The sequence below is a fragment of the Salmo salar genome, chromosome 24 (assembly GCF_965601325.2).
Source record: "Salmo salar chromosome 24, fSalSal1, whole genome shotgun sequence".
Lineage (NCBI taxonomy): Eukaryota > Metazoa > Chordata > Actinopteri > Salmoniformes > Salmonidae > Salmo > Salmo salar.
The window spans coordinates 10877154-10900834 of record NC_138314.1 but is presented as its reverse complement, the minus strand read 5'-3'; the positions used below and the strand labels follow the sequence as shown (position 1 = coordinate 10900834).

The 23681-nt window shown below is 41.4% G+C and overlaps 1 protein-coding gene across 2 annotated transcripts in view; it reads right to left on the bottom strand.

The window, feature by feature from the left end:
- unc5db (unc-5 netrin receptor Db) overlaps positions 1 to 23681 on the bottom strand; it is a 232721-nt gene that overhangs the window by 76635 nt on the left and 132405 nt on the right. For both annotated transcript variants that reach the window (XM_082968481.1, XM_082968483.1), the window contains exon 2: positions 3392 to 3607. In XM_082968481.1, the coding sequence (XP_082824607.1) occupies positions 3392 to 3607 (216 nt within the window). The remainder of the gene's footprint in view (positions 1 to 3391; positions 3608 to 23681) is intronic.

Genomic DNA, 23681 nt, shown 5'->3' with positions numbered 1-23681 from the left:
GGCCATCCGGACCGTTATGCTGTTCTGCTATTCCAAGGATGTGTAAACAAAGAGAGATACCATGAGTGGACACAGAATACCAACTGGGATGGATCCCGAGGCAAATGTGGCTTACCAGTGAACCTCCGGGTGTTCATCATTAATACTGTGTCTCAAAAGTTTCTGTCCATGACTGATGCAACCCGAAAAAGCATTAAAGACAGAGTTAATGAGTACTTGAGGTCACCGAGGAAAGTCTGGACATGGACTGCTCTCCCTTATGTAAGGAATTAGTCACTTTACCATGTTTACTACAGTATGTACTGTAGGCTATGTTTACTTGTCAGACTGCACAGTAGCCTAATAAACAAACGCAAGTGGCTTCTATCTTCAAAATGCATTAAATGCTTTATTATCCAAATGTTTAAAGTGTGTGTGGGTGACCTCATGCAACCGCAAAAGGTTGGACAAAGTATATACTGTACAGTACTGTATTTCTTCATCAGCATCTTTATGCTTTCGTTAATAAAATAATGATAAAAATACTCTTTCAAAATGCAGATGTTTATTTCCTTATGGATCCATAACGAATTACTATGGGAATAAATATCACTGAATGACAGAAATATTGGAACAAATTGTTGCTTACTGGAAAATACTCTTTCAAAATTAATGGAAGAGACAACATTCAGAGGTCAAGACAGTGCTGCTCTGAGACAAGCATGGGGACTGGTCTTGATAAATCAACAAGATTTTTTATTTTCACTGAATCTCCGTTTTTGTATTTGTTAGACTACAATTAGGGTGTGGAAATGTTAGGATTATTTTACTCTTACTGTATTACTGTAGCCTACTCCCGGCCAGTCACGTTGTACAGTGCCATTATGGGCTATTAGCAGAACAATAGACTCTTGCCAAGAAGGAGGGTAGGGGGAGAATTGTGTCGTCAAATGTATTTCTTAGTTAGGTTGGCTGTATCACAACCGGCCGTGATTGGTTGCAATTTCAGTTTAATCCACCAGAAAAGCCAACAAATAATACAACAAATATTGTGGCTAAACTCAAATATACCAATTGATGAAATAAAACATTATCAATTGGAACCTTTAACAAGTGGAAGGGGGAAAAAGTATTATTATTATTAACCTGTTTTTCACTAGCGTAGCAGGCTGTGAATTCTGCAAACAACGTTTCTAGGATGGGCTCTTAGCAGGACAATATATATTGGTCATATTGATCCTGGCTCATGAGTGGTGCAGTGGCCTAAGGCATTCCATCTCAGTGCAAGAGGCATCACTACAGTCCCTGGTTCGAATAACATCGGACCGTGATTGGGAGTCCCATAGGGCAGCGCACAATTATTATTATTAATTAAATTAGAATTATATAAAAGCCCCTTAGATTCTCACAGATCATATTTGCCCTAACGAAAAATACACATTAGATATTAATTTAGAATCATTACATTACATTACATTTAATAAATTTAATTACATTACATTCAGAATCCTCCAATCCTGTAAATTGAATTATTGGCGGAGAGTCACGTCATTGAAAATAATATTTGTAGATATACTGTAGGCCTACTGTAGGCGACATGAGTCTCACTAGTGTTGAGTAATGTGCTGTTAAAAGTGGTGTAGGTATTATATATTTAAAAAGCATATTGAAGTTAGAAGCAATAGGATTTGAAGCAATAGGCTTCCCGCTGTGGTCAACTATTTCAGCACCGATTAGCACTGCTCTGAGACAAGCATGGGGACTGATAAATCAATGAGATTTTTATTTTCACTGAATTTCCATTTGGGTATTGGTTAGACTACAATTAGGGTGTGGGAATGGTATGCTCTTAGTACTGTAGCCTACTCCCAACCGTCACATTGTACAGCACCATATTTTCCGTTCCATCCTAACGGAAACCATGAGGGTTTAATTTTTTGTTTTTCTTGGAATAGAAACACCATAATATTAACCAAATTAAGGAAACTACATTTCTTAAAATCAATCCCATATATTATGTTCTTATAAAAAAGGTTTTCAATTCTCTAGTACAGCCAATATTGAAGGCTATCAAATTCTTCTCAAAGATGCCCTCTGGTGGTCAAACTAGCACTAACTAGCATTAATGGTAACAATGGCTGGAAATTAAATAATGTGCCATAGAATTCTGCGGCAGCCCGCAAGGTGTGCTGCAGTATGACACAACTTTTAAAGAAGGAACCACTGTAGTCCTTAATAGTTTTCAAGCCCTGCCACATCCGACGAGAGTCAGGGCCGGTGTAGTAGGATTCAATCTTAATCCTGTATTGACGCTTTGCTTGTTTGATGGTTCGTCTGAGGGCATAGCGGCATTTCTTATAAGCATCCGGATTAGTGTCTCACTCCTTGAAAGCGGCAGCTCTAGCTTTTAGCTTGAAGTGGATGTTGCCTGTAATCCCTGACTTCTGGTTGGGATTTGTACGTACGGTCGCTATGGGGATGACGTCGTCGATGCACTTATTGATGAAGCCGATGACTGAGGTATTATACTCCTCAATGCCATTTGATGAATCCCGGAACATATTCCAGAGTTTTTTTTCCTCGGGTTGCACATGTCACATGCTGGTAGAAATGAGGAAAAACTGATTTAAGTTGCCTGCATTAAAGTCCCCGGCCACTAGGAGCGCTGCTTCTGGATGAGCATTTTCTTGTTTGCTTATGGCCTTATACAGCTTGAGTGCGGTCTTAGTGCCAGCATCGGTTTGTAGTGGTAAATAGACAGCCACGAATAATATAGATGAGAACTCTCTTGGTAAATAGCGTGGTCTACAGTTTATCATAAGGTTCTCTACCTCAGGCAAGCACTACTTACCAGGCGTAGCTTCTCTGCCCTGCCGGTGCATGGAAAATACAGCCAGCTCTATATTATCCATGTCGTCGTTCAGATACATAAAATATTACAGTTTTTAATGTCCCGTTTGTAGTATAATCTTGATCGTAGGTCATACATTTTATTTTCCAATGATTGCACGTTGGCCAATAGAACGGATGGTAGTGGAGGTTTACTCACTCGCCTACGAATTCTCAGAAGGCAGCCCGACCTCTGCCCCCTTTTTCTCCATCTTTTCTTCACGCAAATGACGGGGATTTGGGCCCGTTCCCGAGAAAAAAAAATATTCTTCCATTTCGAGTTCAGTAGTCACTGTTTTGAAGTCCAGAAGTTATTTTCGGTCAAACGAGACGGCAGCAGCAACATTATGTACAAAATAAGTAAAAAATAAGTTACAAACAACGCAAAAACTAACAAAATAGCACAGTTGGTTAGGATCATGTAAAATGTCAGCCATCCCCTCCGGCGCCATTCTACACAACTCCAAACATCCGTGGTAGGATTTGAATACCCCTGGATTATAGGATCTCTATGGCTTCTTACCAGTGTTCTGATCCATGTACTCCCGGGACACATGTTCATTCTGGTGCACCCATTCTCCATTGCACTTGAAGAAGATCTGCAAGGCAGGCACAGCCCGACACAGCAGCTTGATTGGGTTGCTTTTGATTATGTAGGAATCTTCTGGTTCCTTCAGGAAGTGAGGCAGGGTACCTGGGACTGATGGTAGGAAGTCTGGCAGGATTTCACCTGTGGCTCCTGCAAAGAGAGAGACTAGTTAGTTCAATCAATCAATTACATTTATTTTATAAAGTCCTTTTTACATCAGCACAGCAGTTGTCACAAAGTGCTTTACAGATACAGCAGATACCCAGCCTAAATTCCCAAAGAGAAAGCAATGCAATGTTCTTCTGGGTGACTATGCCTGACATTCAAAACGAAACCCAGGAAAAAGCGCTGATAGATATGTTATGAAGATTTTAAAGCTGCATTATGTAACTTTTTCTATGTCCAAAAGCTGTAAGTTGCTCGTTGTCATTCAATGTGATTCAACAGTAACAATTTAGCGCCTACACTTTAGCGCCTGAAACCACTGTATTTGATTTGGCTGTTGGTTTGGATTTTCCTGACAGATTTAGTACTGTGCACAATGAATGACAAGTTTCCGCCACAAGCTCATTGCCTCAGATTGAGAAGATCTCAATTGCATACTCCTAGCATCCCAGAGACGGAAGAAAAATGGGATGCATATCCACACTTCGCTAGCGAAGAGATATGGCAGATGCGGGGAGCAAACGACATGTCCCAGCAGCTCCTCCATATAACCCAAAGAAACTGTGAAAAGGGAAAACAATAGAGCGCGGTTCAAGATGAGAGTGAACCTCGGATTTGCACTAACAAACTGGAGAGGGCTAGCTAGTTAGCTAGCTCGTGTCATGACTCTCCTGTGACGATCTGAAGGATCAGGTTACAGTGGGTCCGCTCTACAGCATGCTCTCTCTTGTAGAGGAGGAGAGTGGGAAGTCCGCTGTTTTATGGCGGTCGTAAAATACGCTGCCTCTATGCTCTCTAGTGTTCGAGGTAGGAATGTAAACTGTGGAACACAGAGAGACACTTGGATATCAAAAGTTTAAATAATTAAGCAATATTTCTATTTTTGAGAATGTGGGAGTGGTCCTTGGACACTTAAGGGTCAGTCATGTTGAGTGTGCTTCATTTGGTGATCTCATGAAGGACAGGAAACACACATTACTGTGTCATCGGTTGTGTACACTTCTCAATTATGGGGTTTGCATTTGAATGTGGTATAAAATATCTGATTGAATATGTAACTATTTGTGAGAAGATGTAATGTGATGCTGGCCTTCTAAATGAGATACTTGTTTAGATATAAAGTTTGAACTAGTCAGTGGCCACATCCCGTGAGTACAGACATTTACATCAGTGTCATGGAAACGCCCCCTTCTTCCACAGAGTATAAAACAACTTGTGACAAAATTTACATTAGACCAGAAAATATGGAGCTGTTGCTACATGTTGAAATGGTTGGCAACTCTACAAAAGGACTAGACCAGAGAACGTGGAGATCATTCCCACGTTGAAATGGATAAGAAATCTACAAACAAAAGAACAATTATTCAGGCTGCAGCTGTTTAAATACTTTAGTCTGGTAAAGGCATTCGATCTAAGAACATTTCCGATTGGTACTCTGAAGTATCCATTATAACACCCTACACCTCACACACACTTAGATCTCTAGTGGACAAACCTGAGGCCTTCAGTCAACTGCCTATCCAGCAGATGGACCGGCGACCACAGAGGGACAACAAAGGTGTACACTTGTAAATATGTAAATTGCAATATATTTTCGAATGAGCGGTTGTTCATGTTCTAAGTATAGGCATTTCCATGAGTGTAGTGTAGTCAACTGTATGTACTTGATTCCGCTGAGTTTCCCGCTCTTGAGCGGTCCCCACCCCCTTCCTTTGTCTACCAAGCCGTCATATCGGTTTCGTCCGCTAGAGACTTTTTCTTTGTATCACGTAGCAACCAATGTATGACATATTGTGTGTGTGTTATTATAATTCTGTGATTGATTGATTAACCTGTTAGGGCTAGGGGGCAGTATTTGCACGGCTGGATAAAAAAAATGTACCCGATTTAATCTGGTTACTAATCCTACCCAGTAACTAGAATATGCATATACTTATTATATATGGATAGAAAACACTCTAAAGTTTCTAAAACTGTTTGAATGGTGTCTGTGAGTATAACAGAACTCATTTGGCAGGCAAAACCCTGAGACATTTTCTGACAGGAAGTGGATACCTGATGTGTTGTATTACCTTTAAACCTATCCCATTGAAAAACACAGGGGCTGAGGAATATTTTGGCACTTCCTATTGCTTCCACTAGATGTCACCAGCCTTTACAAAGTGTTTTGAGTCTTCTGGAGGGAGATCTGACCGAACAAGAGCCATGGAACGATGATGGCCCATTAGACACCTGGCGCGCGAGTTCATGTTGGGTACCCTCGTTCCAATACGTTATAAAAGAGTATGCATTCGTCAACCTTGAATATTATTCATGTTCTGGTTAAAAAAGGCCCTAATGATTTATGCTATACAACGTTTGACATGTTTGAACGAACGTAAATATATTTTTTCCCCTCGTTCATGACGAGAAGTCCGGCTGGCTTAGATCATGTGCTAACAAGATGGAGATTTTTGGACATAAATGATGAGCTTTTTTGAACAAAACTACATTCGTTATGGACCTGTGATACCTGGAAGTGACATCTGATGAAGAGAATCAAAGGTAATGGATTATTTACATAGTATTTTCGATTTTAGATCTCCCCAACATGACGTCTAGTCTGTATCGCAATGCGTATTTTTCTGGGCGCAGTGCTCAGATTATTGCAAAGTGTGATTTCCCAGTAAGGTTATTTTTAAATCTGGCAAGTTGATTGCGTTCAAGAGATGTAAATGTATAATTCTTTAAATGACAATATAATATTTTACCAATGTTTTCTAATTTTAATTATTTAATTTGTGGTGTTGACTTGACTGCCGGTTATTGGAGGGAAACGATTTCCTCAACATCAATGCCATAGTAAAACGCTGTTTTTGGATATAAATATGAACTTGATAGAACTAAAAATGCATGCATTGTCTAACATAATGTCCTAGGAGTGTCATCTGATGGAGATTGTAAAAGGTTAGTGCATCATTTTAGCTGGTTTTATGTAAACGTGGTTAGATTAAGGAGATGTTTATCTTTCAAAGGGTGTAAAATAGTTGTATGTTTAAAAAATTTGAATTTTGACATTTATTTGGATTCAAATTTGCCGCTCTTGAAATGCACCTGCTGTTGATGGAGTGCACCACGGGTGGGACGCTAGCGTCCCACCTAGCCCATAGAGGTTAAGTTAGTTAGTAAATAAATAATTAAGCCAATTTGTATATCGTTAAATCATGATTCTATGCTAGGGTTCGTGTAGATATCCAAGGGTTTGCGACATTCAGTAATGAGACTGATGAGGTAAAATTCATTAATAAGCGACTGTTTTAATAAGATATGAAAATATCGGAATTCAGGAAATTAATGAATTAACTTGGGGGAAAAAGCCTCTTTAAACATTTTCCCATGGTGCCCCAACTTCCTAGTTAATTAAAGTTACATGATTAGTTTAATCGCGTAATTAAATTACACATAGAGAATCATCGTCCGGGTTTGGGTTTGGCTGGGGTAGGCCGTCATTGTAAATAAGAATATGTTCTTAACTGACTTGCCTTGTCAAATAAAGGTAAAATAAAAAAAATCTAAATGAAAAAGTCTTATAGCTACTATGAATTACTTGTTTTCAAGCCATGTTAGCAGCTAGCTAGCTAGTGACTGCATCATTGGTTTGTTTCATTTGTATAAAATGTTGCTTTGCTATTTAGTTTTAATAAACTATGACTATATGTATTAATTTGTTATATTTCTTATCTCTGTGGTCTAGCTAGGCAATAATTGATCTATTAATAAAGTGGACATCTTCCAATAATAGGTATATGTCCACTCAGCGGCCAGTTTATTAGGTACACCAACCTGTTCCCAAAAATGGTTCGCTCCTACAGACAGTGAGTCACATGGCCGTGGCTTGCTATAGAAAGCAGGCAGACAGGCATCGAGGTATTCAGTATCTCAGAAAGCAGGCAGACAGGCATCGAGGTATTCAGTATCTCAGTATCTCAGACCTCCTGGCCTTTTCACGCATGACAGTGTCTAGGGTTTACCGAGAATGGTGCGACAGAGAAAAAACACCCAGTCAGCGGCAGTCCTGTTGGCGAAAACAGCTCGATGAGAGGTCGAAGGAGAATGGCAAGAACTGTGCACGCTAATAGGTGGGCCACAAACAGTCAACGGCGCAGTAAAACAGTGGTGTGCAGAACAGCATCTCGGAATGCACAACTCGTCAGTCCTTGTCACAGATGGGCTATTGCAGCAGATGACCACACGGGTTCCACTCCTATCAGCTAAAAACAAGAAGAAGCGGCTCCAGTGGGCACACAATTACCAACACTGGACAATTGAGGAGTGGAAAAACATTGCCTGGTCCAATGAATCCGTTGCATCATTCTGATGGCAGAGTCAGCACCAGTCCATGGCCCCATCCTGCCTGGTGTCAACAGCACAGGCTGGTGGCGATTGTGTAATGGTGCGGGGAATGTTTTCCTGGCACATGTTAGGTCCCTTGATACCAATTGAGCAACGTTTCCATGCCCCAAATAATTCAGGCTGTTCTGGAGGAAAAGGGGTGTCTGACCCAGTACTAGATGGGTGTACCTAATAAACTGTCCACTCAGTGTAACTACACTGTTTAGAAAAATTAACTACCCAGGATTTACTTTGAGTATTGATGACATAATATCCCAATAGGTTAGCATACCGCACAGAGATATATGACTGTTGTTTCCCCATTTGAGCTCTCTGGCCAAGATGTAGACAAGCTGGAATCCTGGCAGCATTTGAATTACAACCATCGTCCAGCCTTGGAGAATGCGGAGGGTAACAAGATCTACAGTGCCTAGCAAAAGTATTCATCCCCTTGGTGTTTTTCCTATTTTGTTGTATTACAACCTTTAATTTAAATGAATTTGGATTTGGATTTCATGTAATGGACATACTCAAAATAGTCCAAATTGGTGAAGTGAGATGAAAAAAATAACTTGTTTCAAAAAATAAAAAAAATAAAAAAAACGAAAAGTGGTGCATGCATATGTATTCATCCCTTTTGCTATGAAGCCCCTAAATAACATCTGGTGCAACCAATTACCTTCAGAAGTCACATAATTAGTTAAATAAAGTCCACCTGTGTGCAATCTAAGTGTCACATGATCTTCACATGATCTCAGTATAAACAGTCTACACCTGTTCTGAAAGGCCCCAGAGTCTGCAACACCACTAAGCAAGGGGCACCACGAACGCCAAGGAGCTCTCCAAACAGGCCAGGGACAAAGTTGTGGAGAAGAACAGATAAGGATTGCTTTATAAAAAAATATCAGAAAATTTGAACATCCCACGGAGCACCATTAAATCCATTATTAAAAAATGTAAAGAATAATGGCACCACAACAAACCTGCCAAGAGAGGGCCGCCCACCAAAACTCACGGACCAGGCAAGGAGGACACTAATCAGAGACACAACAAAGAGACCAAAGATAACCCTGAAGGAGCTGCAAAGCTCCACAGCGGAGATTGGAGTATCTGTCCATAGATTTGTATATGTAAAATGAAAAAATGTCCTGTTATTATTTTCAACAGATGTCAATGCTTCAGTTCTGCACTAATACTAATAACATTCAATAGACAGAATACATAAAATATTATTCTATCTTTCAGCTATTTAAGAAGTTTGCATAAGAAGACTCCCTGAAGTGCCACCAACAACGGCTGAGCTGCTACAACTTTGAGAACACGTTGCCACGCAACACAGGATGCGGTTAGCAAACCTTTGAGAGGGGAAGGACCTGAGCTTTCCCTATTGTTGTCAGATTTGGTGGCTCTCTGGAATTGTAAAAACCTACAGAGTACTGAGAAATGTTGAAAGAGAGGGACTTACAACCAAACCTATAAATCATATAAAAATAAGAGAAGTTTGTGTGCACAACAATAAACTTGTGAGAAAAAATATTTGTCCATTCTTTATCAAGCATTTAGGCATCATTGTTGTACTTTTGGAATTGTTTTAGATAAATTTACAAAACTGTACTTTCTTCCTGGATATCTACGATCCTGAAGGTTTCCTACAAGAGGGTAGATATGCAGGAAGGTGGATGGACTACCCTGTTGTAAATACTATAAAAAAAACAAGTCGGTCCGATTAGACAGATCAGGTCAAATAAAGGTTTATTAGGGAGATAAGCAAGAAAACAAGGTAGTCTCTGTAACTTCAATAACAAAAGCACAGTGTGAGGAAACAATTAGGATAAAGTACTGAACTGATATCACCCTAACCATGAAAAAACTCACAAAGAAAACTACTTACAAAGTAGTTGCTTATGCCTAGCATAGATGCCTAGTAGATGGCATCTGAAGAATAAAGTACAGTGTAATCTTGGAAAGTGTACAATTTATGTAAACATACTTGGTAATAAATAAATAGAATAGTGTAGTGGTGAAATGGCAGCAGTCGTGTGTTGTAAAGTGCAGGAGTCTAGATTGAAGTATTTAGCAGTCTGTGCAGTCATCTTAGCAGCCCTCAAGGTCTTCCTCTGCAATTCTTTCTGAAGCCTTGCCTTTGCCCCCTCAAAACTGGAATCCTTCAGAAAAAAACACATGAACAACACTGTTAGGAAGTTGTAATGATTGAATGTGTTGTCTATGATTAGGCTACATCATATTAATACCAATTTCCTTGCCTTTTGTTTGATAAACATTTACCGCCGCTTGACATTATCATAAATGACTATTTGAAAAAAAAAAAACGAGTTCATTAGCTTGCAAGTAGATAGATAGCTAGCTAAGGACTACCATAGTTCTCGAGAATCCAAAGCAAGGGACCATACTAATGTTGGGCAATACCCAGTACAGTAGTATTGTCAGAAGGACAAAGGATTACCGATGCATGCTAAAGCCAAAGTTATGTTCTGTAAATGCAGAGCTATGAGAGTCAAAATGCATTGTTTTGCACTTTCCACGTTTGAGAGCCATCTAATTTACCAAGTTAGCTTGCTAGCTAACGTCAGATTGTGATGTAATATTTTATGAGACACTGTAGCTAATGTTATTGCATGTCTCCAACATAAAAATAAATACAAAAAGATAATTATACCCAGTGTGTTACCTGTTCTCAAGACATTGTAAAATGTAAATGATGAGTCTTCTTTTTTAAAACTGTTATCTATCACATCCACTTACAGTCCCGAATCTCCACCAGCTTCAGAGCGGATGCTGATGTACTGGATGTACCCAGGTCAGTGGTCACCAACCGGTCGATCTCCAAGGCATTCATAATCGTTCGCCATACATTTCTGTAAAAAACCCAACAATAAAACTTTGCGTTCCTACTTTTTTTATTTGTCTCCCACTGTTGGCGGTATGTGCCTTTCCGGCAGGCCCAGAGAGCAAATCAAGTGTACTATAGACCTACTACTGACCAATCGAATGGTTCAGATTACCGTGTCTGTAGGTGTAAAAGAAAGCTACAGCAAAGTTGATACTGTGAGATTTCTAAACTTTTAAAACCATGACTAGAGATTCAACGAATACAGCAAAGAGCTGCTGTTTTTATGAGTGAGTTCATGTAAAAAGAATTACTCAGCACTGTCAACACTTTTTATTCAACACTTTTATAAGCCATAAAATGTGTGTTCTCCCTACTTCCACTCGTGGTACAACCAGCACCGCAGCTGTAATGAATGAGTAGGAAGTGTATCAATAGGCATGAGTTATTATTAGTAGCTTGTTTTCACTTTCTTTGGTCATTGGAGTAACAACATTAATTTGTGCATGAGACAGAAATAATGCGGTGCGACTCGAGTTTCTACATCAGTTGGAAGACAATGTACCTTTTTGGTCAGTGTGAGCGCAGGAAAGGGAGAGGGGAGAGACGTTGAGAGGGGGACCCACAGTCTGCTGCTCTCTCCCTCTGCTGAGATTGACCATCAGATGCAGGCACCATCAGCCCAGTAAAATACAAAAATCGCTAATTATTTAAAAATGTATGGCCACTCAGATGTGCGTCACAAGCAATACAACAACCGATCTATTACCGATGTGATCATGTAGCCTAGATAAAAAAAATGTTGGTCTGAAAAGAACAACCATGCATTGCCAGGGCAGTTCAAGCAAAGCCAATATGCGGCGATAATGTATTTCGCCTATAGCTTACTGCACAAACTTCCTTGCTACAGTATAGTTTTAATAGGATAATGTTGCATAGGCGTACATTTTTTAAGTCATGCAAAAATAAATCTGAGATGTAGATATCGGTTGGCATTTTGACTCAAAGTGATCTCGACTCAGAAAAGTTTGCCGACCACTGTACTACATCATCAATGAGAGAGTCATCTATGAGATTCTGGGAAATCGTGTTCAAATCTAGAAAAAAAAATACTGTCTCCAAAAGTCGCGGTACACACATAGCTACGCAGTGTAGCTTTAACTAACATTTTGAACTAAAGGTAAGTCATTTAAACTACTCTACTAAGACGTGCCATAGAATGAAATTATGTTTGGAAAGTGATATGCCTGGAAAATAATTAGTCTCAAAGAAGTGTCACTGGTCTATAGGAAAAACAGACCTTTCACATCCTGAGGCAGTACTTTGGATTCACTACTCTCACCATGTTCATATTGAAAATCTGTAGTTTCCCCGCAGACAATGTTCACATTTCTCATTCATCATACGTAAACATAGTCAGGAACAATAAAGAAGAATACATGGAGAACAATTCAAGCAATTCTCTTCCACATTAGTCGAAATCAGTCTCTTTAGGGTAATTTGTGGATGAATGAAATCAGAATAGACCACTAAACGCAGGCATTGGGCGAGGACTGATTACCAGCACTGTGACTGTTGAGCCTGAATGCATCTTATCTCTACTGCAAGCCCTCCTCTTTGTGCACAGAATGTCTTTGTGCAGATGCCCAATATGTCCCTACGTGAGCACACAATTCATACCAGGTTATTCCTTCAAGTCAGTTTGGCAAGCAGCTGGAACAGGTTTGCTTGCCATTGTGCATTAGATTACCTCATCAATTTAACAGAGAGAGAGGAAACATTGATCTAACAAACAGGCTCAACAATACAAGATGGGATTATAGTTCAAGATAGATCTGGGATGAATCCCAAATGGCACTCTACTGTATTCCCTTAATAGTATTCCCTTTATAGTGTACTACTTTTGACCTGAGACCTATGGGCTATAAAGGAAATAGGGTGTCATTTTGGATGCAGTCCAGGACTCTTCATATGAAGCCTCTAGTTCAGGGAGAGCCCACATCACTCCTGGGCCCAGAACAATAAGGAGGAACAGGATGCCATCGCTGGGCTTCATCCCAGAATCGCTGGGCTCATCCCTCAATCCCATCAAGGACGATACAGCTAAGCTATTCAGAGCTGTAAAAGCCCATGAAAGCTATTATGCCCCACCATCAAATCCAATTCTGTCCACTGAAATCGAATCGTCCGGCCCCCACTTTCCATCGCCACCTCCCATGCATGTTGTTGTGTCTAATAGATACATGAATGAATGCACATATACTATAGGATATAGTACATTCACAAATGCAGTAAACACAGCAAAACATCTGAGTACAGGACTCAATACACAAGGTCTTCTAGGGACTGAAACTTTCAGAAATGACCCTGAACTTTTGAAGATAGAATTGTGTAATGTCTTCTTACACAACATTCTTACGATTTGACGCACACAGTTTGCGAAGCCAATTATATAGTTATTGTCTGTAGCCAGAAGGGCCTTGAGCACCAAATGCTTTTTTATGAAGGGGAAAATACATATTTGTAAGTTGCCGTTCTGACAAAGAAATGAATGAATTCCAATAAGAGTAAACAAGGCAACAGTAAACATGTGGGGGATTGGAAATGACGCAGACAATTAGATCTACAATCTATCTGCATTATTATGGCTGATATTCGCCCCAGTAAAAAAAAAAAAGTAAAAAAATAGAAATATCAATAGAAAACCGTTCAAACGAAACAAAATGCAGATAGTTTGCAGTCTTTCCAGCTTCAGTTTGAAGTGATTGTGTAGGCTGTGTGGTTGGCTAACTCCTCTGAACAACAGTGTCCCGACGAGAGAGCACATTTTCTATGAAAGGCGAAATTGCGCATCATTAGCTCATTGTTATGGGTGTATCCAAATAAATGTCACTAGAAAACAGCTTAAACAAACGCAAACGCAGCTACTTTGCTGTTACTCTTGACGTGACCGTAAGTTAGCCGTAGTTGGCTAGCAAGCAAGGGATAAGAACGTTGCCAGCCAGTATGGCAATGGAACACTTAGAACGAGCGACTGGGTCGCGTCCATAGCTACAGAACAAAAAGACTTAACGACTGGGTCGTGTCTCTGGCAACCGAACCAACAACCAGCCGGCTTGGGTAGCAACCTTAGATTTGTGTCGGGACTATATCTCGTGTAAGGATGAAATAGTATGAATACATTCATCAAAATAATGTTTTTTAATGAAAATGTCAATCATTATTTGTATATGTTGGTAACCCAGGTAGCCTAGTGGTCAGAGTGTTGGACTTGTAACCAAAAGGTTGCAAGATCAATTCCCCAAGCTGACATGGTAAAAATCTGTTGTTCGTTCTGCCCCTGAACAAGGCAGTTAACCCACTGTTCCTAGGCCATCATTGAAAATAAGAATGTGTTCTTAACTGACTTGCCTAGTTAAATAAAATAAAACATAAATAATAGTGATGAATCTTGACTTATACACCACCTTCAAGGATATTAAGTCAAAACTGTAACTCGGCCATTCAGGAACATTCACTGTCTTCTTGGTAAGCAAATCCAGTTTAGATTTGCCTTGTGTTTTAGGTTATTTTCCTGCTGAAAGGTATATTAATTTCCCAGTGTCTGTTGGAAAGCATCCTGAACCAGATTTTCCTCTGGGATTTTGCCTGTGCTCAATTAGACATTTTTTTATCCAGAAAAACTCCTCAGTCCTTATCGATTACAAGCATACCTATAACATGATGCAGCCACCACTATGCTTGAACATATATTCAGAGTGGTACTCAGTAAGTAATGTGTTGTATTGGATTTGCCCCAAAGTTAACATTTTGTATTTGGGACAAAAAGTTAATTGTTTTGCCACATTTTTTGTAGTAATACTTTAGTGTCTTGTTACAAATAAGATGCATGTTTTGAAACGTTATCACTCTGTCAATTAGGTTAGTATTGTAGACTAACTACAATGTTATTAATCCATCCTTAGTTTTCTCCTATCACAGCCATTCAACTCTGTGTAACTGTTTTCAAGTCACCATTGGCCTCCTGGTGAAATCCCTGAGCGGTTTCCTTCCTCTCCAGCAGCTGAGTTAGGATGGACGACTATCTTTTTAGTGAGCTGGTGTATTGATACAGTACACCATCCAAAGTGTAATTAATAACTTCACCATGCTCAAAAGGATATTCTATGTCTGATTCTTTTTTTTCAGCTACCAATAGGTGCCCTTCTTTGTGAAGCATTTGAAAATGCTGGTGTTTGTGGTTGAATCTGTGTTTAAAATGGTATGTGTGGGGTGCAGAGATGAGGTAGTCATTCAAAAATAATGTTAAACGCTATTAATGCACACAGAGTGACTCCAAGGAACTGATTATGTGACTTGTTCAGCAAAGGTTTACTCCTTATTTACGCTTGCCATAAACAAAGGGGTTGAATACTTACTGACTCAAGACATTACAGCTTTTCATTTTTAATTCATGTGTAAAAAAATCTCCAAAACATTATTCCACTTTCACATTATGGGGTATTGTGTATAGGTGTAGCACATGGGGATCCTCAGCCTGAAGTGTCCGCACTTGCGCCAGCGAATAGCTAGCCTTCTGCGTGGCGCCGACTGGTAAGACGCTTCAGGAGGGCGGTCACGTGTGCTAGCAAGGCATGGGCCAAATCGTGAGAAGTGGTGCTTGCTAAGCAAGCAGCGTGACGTCCTTTACTTAGGCCAGTGACAAAAAAATCTCAATTTAATCAATTTTAAATTCAGGCTGTAACACAACAAAATGTGGAAAAAGACAAGGGCTTAGGAATACATTCTGAATCCCTGTAATCTTTCCCAGATCATTATGTGACAAGTTGGACATTGTTTCACAAGCAGAAGAAGATGAAATTATGTTATTTCTGCTACAGGAGGTAGATTGGAAGGGAAAGGGGGATACAACCTGTAGAATAAATGAATTACTCCCAAACCTGACAGGCAGTGGGGCCAATGCTGACACATCCTTTGTTAAATTGATTCCTGACAGATTGTTCATTTCCACGTTACTGATGTCTGTGCTTGTCCTACTCTCAATAGGAACTGACTGCTCCATGCAGACACTTTATTGCCAGGGCGTTATATACTGTATAATTAGCCCATTAGACCAAATGAAGGACAGCAAATGGAGAAGAAAGTGGGTGCCCTTCATCTGGTCTAATGGGCTAATTCAACAGGAAGCGTTGACAGCTAAAAAGGCCTGGTGACCCCAATAGATGCTTTTGATTTGGCTGAGAGTACACATCAATTTTTCACTGCAAACTGCTAATTACGAACCCTGTCCTCTTCTTAATGCCTACACACTTAACGTAGTCAAAGGTAACAGATAATTGGAACAAGGTGACAATGCACACTCCATAAAGCATCCCTAGTCTCACTCTAGGCTGCCTGCTCGTCTCTCTCTCATCTCATGATAGATGTTTGTAAATACAGTATGAGGCTTAATGAAGGCAATGAGTAAGCAGCCAATAAGTCACTTATTTCCTCATTACGTCTGTACATTTTTACACTGCCTCTTAAATGCTCCTCGCTTTCCTCCTATCTGCTGCCAGTCACTGGGTGGAAGGCGGGCAGCAGGCTGATGCTTTCCCCCCGATTGAGCAGAGAGCTGCCTGCCTGGATGCTGGATGGATGTGAAGGCAGGCAGTGCAGATAAATGCCATGGTGGTTATCTGTATCTAGGGACGTTTGCGGTGTCTGCCGTGGTACTGATGCTGTGATCGGGGACAAGGGAAACAATGCCAATGAGCCAGGGGACCTTGTTTAGCATAAAGATTTAAATCAACTATGTCTCCGAGATATACCACGGCATGGCAATCATAACTCTGCATGTAGGCTTCAGTCAGTTCTGTTCACTTTGCTTTTGGAACGCTGTGGAGTGCAGAGGACTGAGCTTGTACAGTGTGATGAATAAGGACGGGGATATGCCAAAAGGAGGTTAGCATTTTTCGCCATGAATCTTGTTCTGGAGGTAGCTCTGCAGTGGTCACTAGCACAAAGCCATAAAATCAGATCTTTAACCTAACCCTAACTACACCGCTAACCCTAATGCCTAACCCATACTTAAATTATGACCAAAAAGCACATTTTTACAATACAATTTTGACTTTTCTGCTGGCCTAAGGGGGAAAAAATCGCTCAGTTTTGCCTCCAGAACAAGACTCATGACAATAAATGTCAACCTGCATGCCATGATAGGTAATCTACTGAACAGCCAAATGCTGTAAAAAGAAAAAGGAATCATACTAGGACTGCTGCGTCTCTCATACCCCTGTTTTGTTTGACAGTTTGTGTCTCTCCTTCCAGCAATAAGCCTCCCAGCAATGAAAGGAAATGGACAGCAGCAGAAGTAGGCTACCTGTTGATCCAGACACCAGAGCACTCCATTCATCTGCCACTCTCCTGGTTGCCTCCCTTCCTCACTCAGTTACACATTACTATTTCACAGCTGCCTCTGGACCCAAAGTCCTTTAAACCATACACTTTCATTGTCACACGCTGAAGATCACTGGGGACTTTCTCATGGATTTTTTACAGGGGTTGAGCTAGGTAGAGGGCGAGGAAGAATACTGTTAGGCTGTGTGAGTGTAAGCTTTACATGGTGAGCACCCTCTCTTGGATTTCAGCAGGAATCCTCTTCATTTGAAAGCCGCGAGTGTCAGCCTAAGGTGTCAGGCTAATCCAACCACAAGGCTATTGAAGGAGAGGAGAGGAGCGGAGCGGAGAGGAGTGTGGCTGAGCAGAGTTAAGAAGAGAGGACTTGCGCTGACGAAGGTGTCTACACTCTTGACTGTTCTGTTCTCTAAAACCCTCACTTAAACTCTAGGGAGTAAAGAGAAGCAACAGAGGCACAAGCATGCTCACTCACACCCCGGGCAGACCACCAGAATTATCCTATATCATAAAGCATTGCATGCATCTATGCAGACTAATAATAAAATGCAATTCCTAATGTGATGAGTAGCCTAGCCTAAGGACAAGACTCGGTAACAGTATCTGTGCAGCCCAAGTTAATCTGTGCAGCCCAAGTTAATCTGTGCAGCCCAAGTTAATCTGTGCAGCCCAACTCATGGCTGTCTGCAAAAAAAGCCAGTTGTGAACAGCGTGCACATTTCTTTGTACTGCGTAATTACAACAGATTTCTGTATGAGAGAGATCGTGAGAGAGAGTACGAGAGGGGTAACTAAATTAGCAAACACAAGATTGTGCCTAAAAAAACAGAGCACAAAAATAAATGGTTTCGGGACCATGGACAGCTATGCGAGCCACTGCGGAGAAAGGCACTCACCGGCGAGGCAGCGCCCTGTGTTGCTTACTAGTGGGCTAGTAAGCCTACGTGTTTGACATGGGCCGGAGCCGGCCTGCGAGCCGAGGGTGAGAGAGTGCCATGTTCCTTACATCCCTTTTAATTGTAAACTAATAGAAAATAGAAGGGGGAGACTATTGCAAGCTATAGTTCTCATTTTCAGCAGAAACCGGGCCAGCTCAAATTCTGTGAATTGAGTCAGGTTGTGTGGGTTTCGGGCTTGCTGTGCTGTGTCTCTGCACCTTTTAACCTACTACGGGTTGCTCTCAGCCGCAGCAGCTGCAGACATTAGTGACGCCAGGATTCCAATATTGGCTCGGCCAGAGAAATGTGTGGCCATGATAACACACATCTTTCTAATGATTGAAATGTTTCAAATTGCGATATGAATAGGCTGGCGTGCACTCGGGAGAATGATGATCCACAAGACCATGACAGGCAGTGCATCTCAGAATCAGGAGAAGCTCATATTCCAATGGCATTTGTTAACGTCGATACATCCTAACAAAATACACCCCATGACTGCCCTCCTAATGTGCCTTGCTGGACCTTGTAAACTATCGAAAGTAGACCCGTAACTGATCCAAATGTTTTCCAAATCCAACATGCATTCAATACACAGGACTGTTGAGCGATTATTCAAATAGTTTTGCCGAAAATCTAGTTATTTATTTATGATTTCATTATTCAAGGCTACCTTTGTTATTTAATTTCTAGGCCCAAAGGCTGTTTCCTCATCTCCTCACTCCGTTGCCACCACTTTACATCAATATGTTTTTCGGAAATATGGCTTTTTTTCGGGTTCATTTCATTTCTGTGACGTCGGACTGGGCCTGGGCTCGGGGATCAGCTCACTGGGCTTGGGTCGGACCGAGCTCGAACGTTCAGGCACGACGAGAACGGTAGCGGGGAGGTGAAGGGAGTCAAGGGTCTGTGCATCCAGTTGAGTTGTGCTTCCTTTTTCTGGGTCAATGATGGTTCTCTCTTGCTGATATCCCTAGCCCTTCCTGGTCAAATCTTCTCTCCACTTCTGATTGCACCAGATCCACTGCTTCAAAGAACTGGTGTCTCCACTGGAGTTATCCTGCTTCTGGTGCAACCATAGCTGTGGGAAGTAGGGGTGCTGAGGGTGCAGCAACGCCTGATAAATCAAAATCAAAATAATAATAATAGAAATTAGTGAACTAGGTCTTTGCTATTCCTGTATGAGCAGAGAAAAATACTCCGCACCCTAAAATAAGTTGAAATAAAAAAATAACATTTTATTTGACACATGCTTCGTAAACAACAGGCGTACACTAACATTAAAATGCTTCCTTACGGGTCCTTTTCCAACAATGCAGAGTTAAATATAAAAAAAATATATTCAAAGTGACACGATGAATAAATACACAGTGAATTACCATAAAGAGTAAAAATAACAGGGAATACCAGTACCGAGTCGATGTGCAGAGGTACGAGGTAATTGAGGTAGCTATGTACATACGCTTTAGGTAGGGGTAAGTCACTAGGCAACAGGGTAGATAATAAACTGAACTGCAGTAGCGTATGCGGAGAAAGTGAGTGTGAAAGTGTGAGTTGTCTGTATGCACATGTTATGTCTATGGGTGTATGTAATGTGTGTGTGTAGGGGTGTCAGTGTGTGTGTGACTGTGTGGGTAGAGTTCAGTGTGTATGCATAGTCAGTGCAAGATAGTTAAAAAAACAAACAACGCAGGTAGTCCGGGTAGCCATTTGATTAGCTATTTAGCAGTCTTATGGCTTGGGGGTAGAAGATGTTCAGGGTCCTGTTGGTTCCAGACTTGGTCCAATGGTACCGATTGCCGTGTGGGAGCAGAGAGAACAGTCTATTGCTTGGGTGGCTGGAGACAGACAGTTTTTTGGGCCTTCTTCACCAGCCTCTGTAGCGCCTTGTGGTCGGGTGCCTTGCAGTTGCCATACCAAGCGGTGATGCAGCCGGTCAAGATGCTCTCAGTAGTGCAGCTGTAGAACTTTTGAGGATCTGAAGGCCCATGGCAAATCTTTTCAGTGTCCTAAGGGGTAAGAGGCGCTGTCGTGCCCTCTTCACAACAGTGTGGACCATGTTAATTCCTTAGTGATGTGGACACTGAGGAACTTGAAACTCTTTACCCTGTCCACTACAGTCCCATCGATGTGGATTGGGTTGTGCTCGCCCCTCCATTTCCTGTAATCCACGATCAGCTCTTTTGTCTTGCTGACTTTGAGGGAGAGGTTGTTGTCCTGGCACCACACTGCCAGGTCTTTGACCTCCCTATAGGCTGCCTCATCTTCATTTGTGATCAGTCCTACCACCGTCATGTCGTCAGCAAAGTTGATGATGGTGTTGGAGTCATGCGCGGCCACGCAGTCGTTGGTGAACAGGGAGTACAGGAGGGGACTAAGCACACACACCGAAGGCCCACCCATGTTAATTGTTATCATGGCAGATGTGTTGTCACCTACCCCCACCACCTGGGAGCGGCCGGTCAGGAAGTCCAGGATCCAGTTGCAGAGGGAAGTGTTCAGTCCCAGGGTCCTATGGTATTGAATGCTAAGCTGTAGTCAATTAACATAATTCTTACATAGGTTCTGTTCTACCAATGTATAGAAAAAAACTGCTAGATTTATATTAAACCATGTCCTTGTTCAGCCACGACTCTGAGAAACATACGATATTACAGTTTTTCAGATCAGGTTAATAGGATAGTCTCGAATGGAGCTCATCCCATTTATTATCCAGTGATTGCACAATCGTCAATAGAACGGAGGGTAGAGGCGATTTATCCATTCTCTGACGTAGTCTCGTCAGTAATCCAGCACGCCGGCCTCTATTCTCTATCCCGTCGGGGGATTTGAGCCTGGTCTGGGATAATCAATATGTCTTTCGCCTCCGACTCATTGAAGTCGAAGTCTTCGTCCAAATTGAGGTTAGTGATAGCTGTTCTGATGTCCAGAAGCTCTTTTCGGTCATAGGAAATGATGGTGGAAACATTATGTACAAAAAAAGTTAAGACCAGAGCAAAACATATATAAAATAGCACAGTTGGTCAGGAGCCCATAAAGCGACCACTATTCCCTCTAGCGCCATTCTCAAGCCAGTCAAAATGACCGCTTCAGAGATTCTAGTGTTAAAGCCGGTGACTGATGTTGTAAATTCCTCAATGTTTTTGGAAGAATCCCGGAACACATTCCAGTCTGTGCTAGCGAAACAGTCCAGTAGCTTAGCATCCGCTTCATCGCACCCCTTCTGTATTGAGCTGGTACTGGTACTTCCTGTTTGAGTTTTTAATTCTAAGTAGGAAGCAGGAGGATAGAGTTATTGTCGTATCCTTAGAGGCTTCTTAGATTGATGACTCATGACACGTAAGTATGGTTTAGTATTTAATTGTAACTTAGAATAACATTCTCTAATGCACCTGGCTTAAGCTACCTGAAGCTTTCTTAAATCACAGTTGTATAGGCAGACATAGGAAACGGCTACGGCTAGCAGAAAGCAAACCCTGTCTTGAGTCAATACTGCCATCTATTGGTAAACATTAATATACCAGGTTACTACAGTTATGCTCTAATTTGCCAAAGGGAGGGCCTTGTATGCGTTTCTGTGTGTGGAGTAAAGGACATCTAGAGTTTTGTCGCCTAACTGATTAACGCAGTAACTCTTCTGTAAATGAAATGGTGTTAGTATTTTCAGACACAGCTTTACTGTAGAACCTAACGATTGACACAAAATGCATGGTCATGACAAGACTTTGAAAAGCATTTTAGATGGACTGTAACCCGTTAAAAAAAGTGTGAGTAACAGCTATAAAAGTAGCGTAGCTCCATTTCCCCTCTATGAAAAGCAATTACACGGCGGATGTGTCCACACTCAACCAACCCATTAACCTGCTCTGTGAGAGATGGGCTCAATGTAATTATAGACCATAGATCTGGAGCCCAGTTAGTTATGGAGGTGCTGTTGAGTCCAGAGGCTGTGAGCGCCCGTGTACGCTGATTGACTGAGACAGACTGTCAGTTATTGACACTACCTCTGTGCAAACATCCTGGTAGAAAATATAAAAAAAGAAATGCTTCCACCAGAGGCCTGTCTGCAGTTGAGCCACCTAATTTTTGTCACTTAAAGTGATCCGTGTCTAAAGCCTTCATAACCCACCCATGCTTAGTTAGCCCCCAATCATTTTCACCTCTCAGGTCCTCACAGAAAGAGAGAGGGCTGCATCAACAGTTCAATCAAATGAGCTGTGCCAGAATCCCTCTGGACGTAGGGTAGAATATTCCTGTAGCTTGGTGAGTCTGCTAAGGAGACTGGTAAATGTCTACACTGCCGGTCAAAAGTTTTAGAACACCTACTCATTCTAGGATTTTTCTTTATTTTTACTATTTTCTAGAATAATAGAATAATAGTGAAGACTTCAAAACTATGAAATAACACATGTAGCAACCAAGAAAGTGTTAAACAAATCAAAATACATTTTATATTTGACATTCTTCAAATAGCCATCCTTTGCCTTGATGACAGCTTTGCACACTCTTGGTATTCACTCAACCAGCTTCACCTGGAATGCTTTTCCAACAGTCTTGAAGGAGTTCCCACATATGCTGACCACTGTTTGGCTGCTTTTCCTTCACTCTGTGGTCCGCCTTATCCCAAACCATCTCAATTTGGTTGAGGTCGGGGGATTGTGGAGGCCAGGTCTTCTGACGCAGCACTCCATCACTCTCCTTCATGGTCAAATATCCCTTACACAGCCTGGAGGTGTGTTGGGTCATTGTCTTGTTGAAAAACAAATGGTAGTCCCACTACCCCAAACCAGATGGGATGGCGTATCGCTGCATTATGCTGTGGAGGCCATGCTGGTTAAGTGTGCCTTGAATTCTAAATAAATCACTGACAGTGTCACCAGCAAAGCACCCCCACACCATAACACCACCTCCTCCATGCTTTATGGTGGGAAAAACACATGCAGAGATCATCCCACACCACGTCTCACAAAGTCACGACGGTTGGAACCAAACATCTCCAATTTGGATTCCAGACCAAAGGACACATTTCCATCGGTCTAATGTCCATTGCTTGTGTTTCTTGGCCCAAGCAAGTATTTTCTTCTCATTGGTGTCCTTTAGTAGTGGTTTCTTTGCAGCAATTTGACCATGAAGGCCTGATTCAGAGTCTCCTATGAACAGCTGATGTTGAGATGTGTCTGTTACTTGAACTCTGTGAAGCATTTATTTGGGCTGAAATTTCTGAGGCTTGTAACTCTAATGAACTTATCCTCTGCAGCAGAGGTAACTCTGGGTCTTCCTTTCCTGTGGTGGTCCTCATGAGAGCCAGTTTCATCAGAGCGCTTGATGGTTTTTGCGACTGCACTTGGAAGAAACTTTAAAAGTTCTTGACATTTTCCAGATTGACTGACCATGTCTTAAAGTAATGATGGAGTGTTGTTTCTCTTTGCTTATTTGAGCTGTTCTTGCCATAATATGGACTTGGTCTTTTACCAAATAGCGCTATCTTCTATATACCCCCCTTA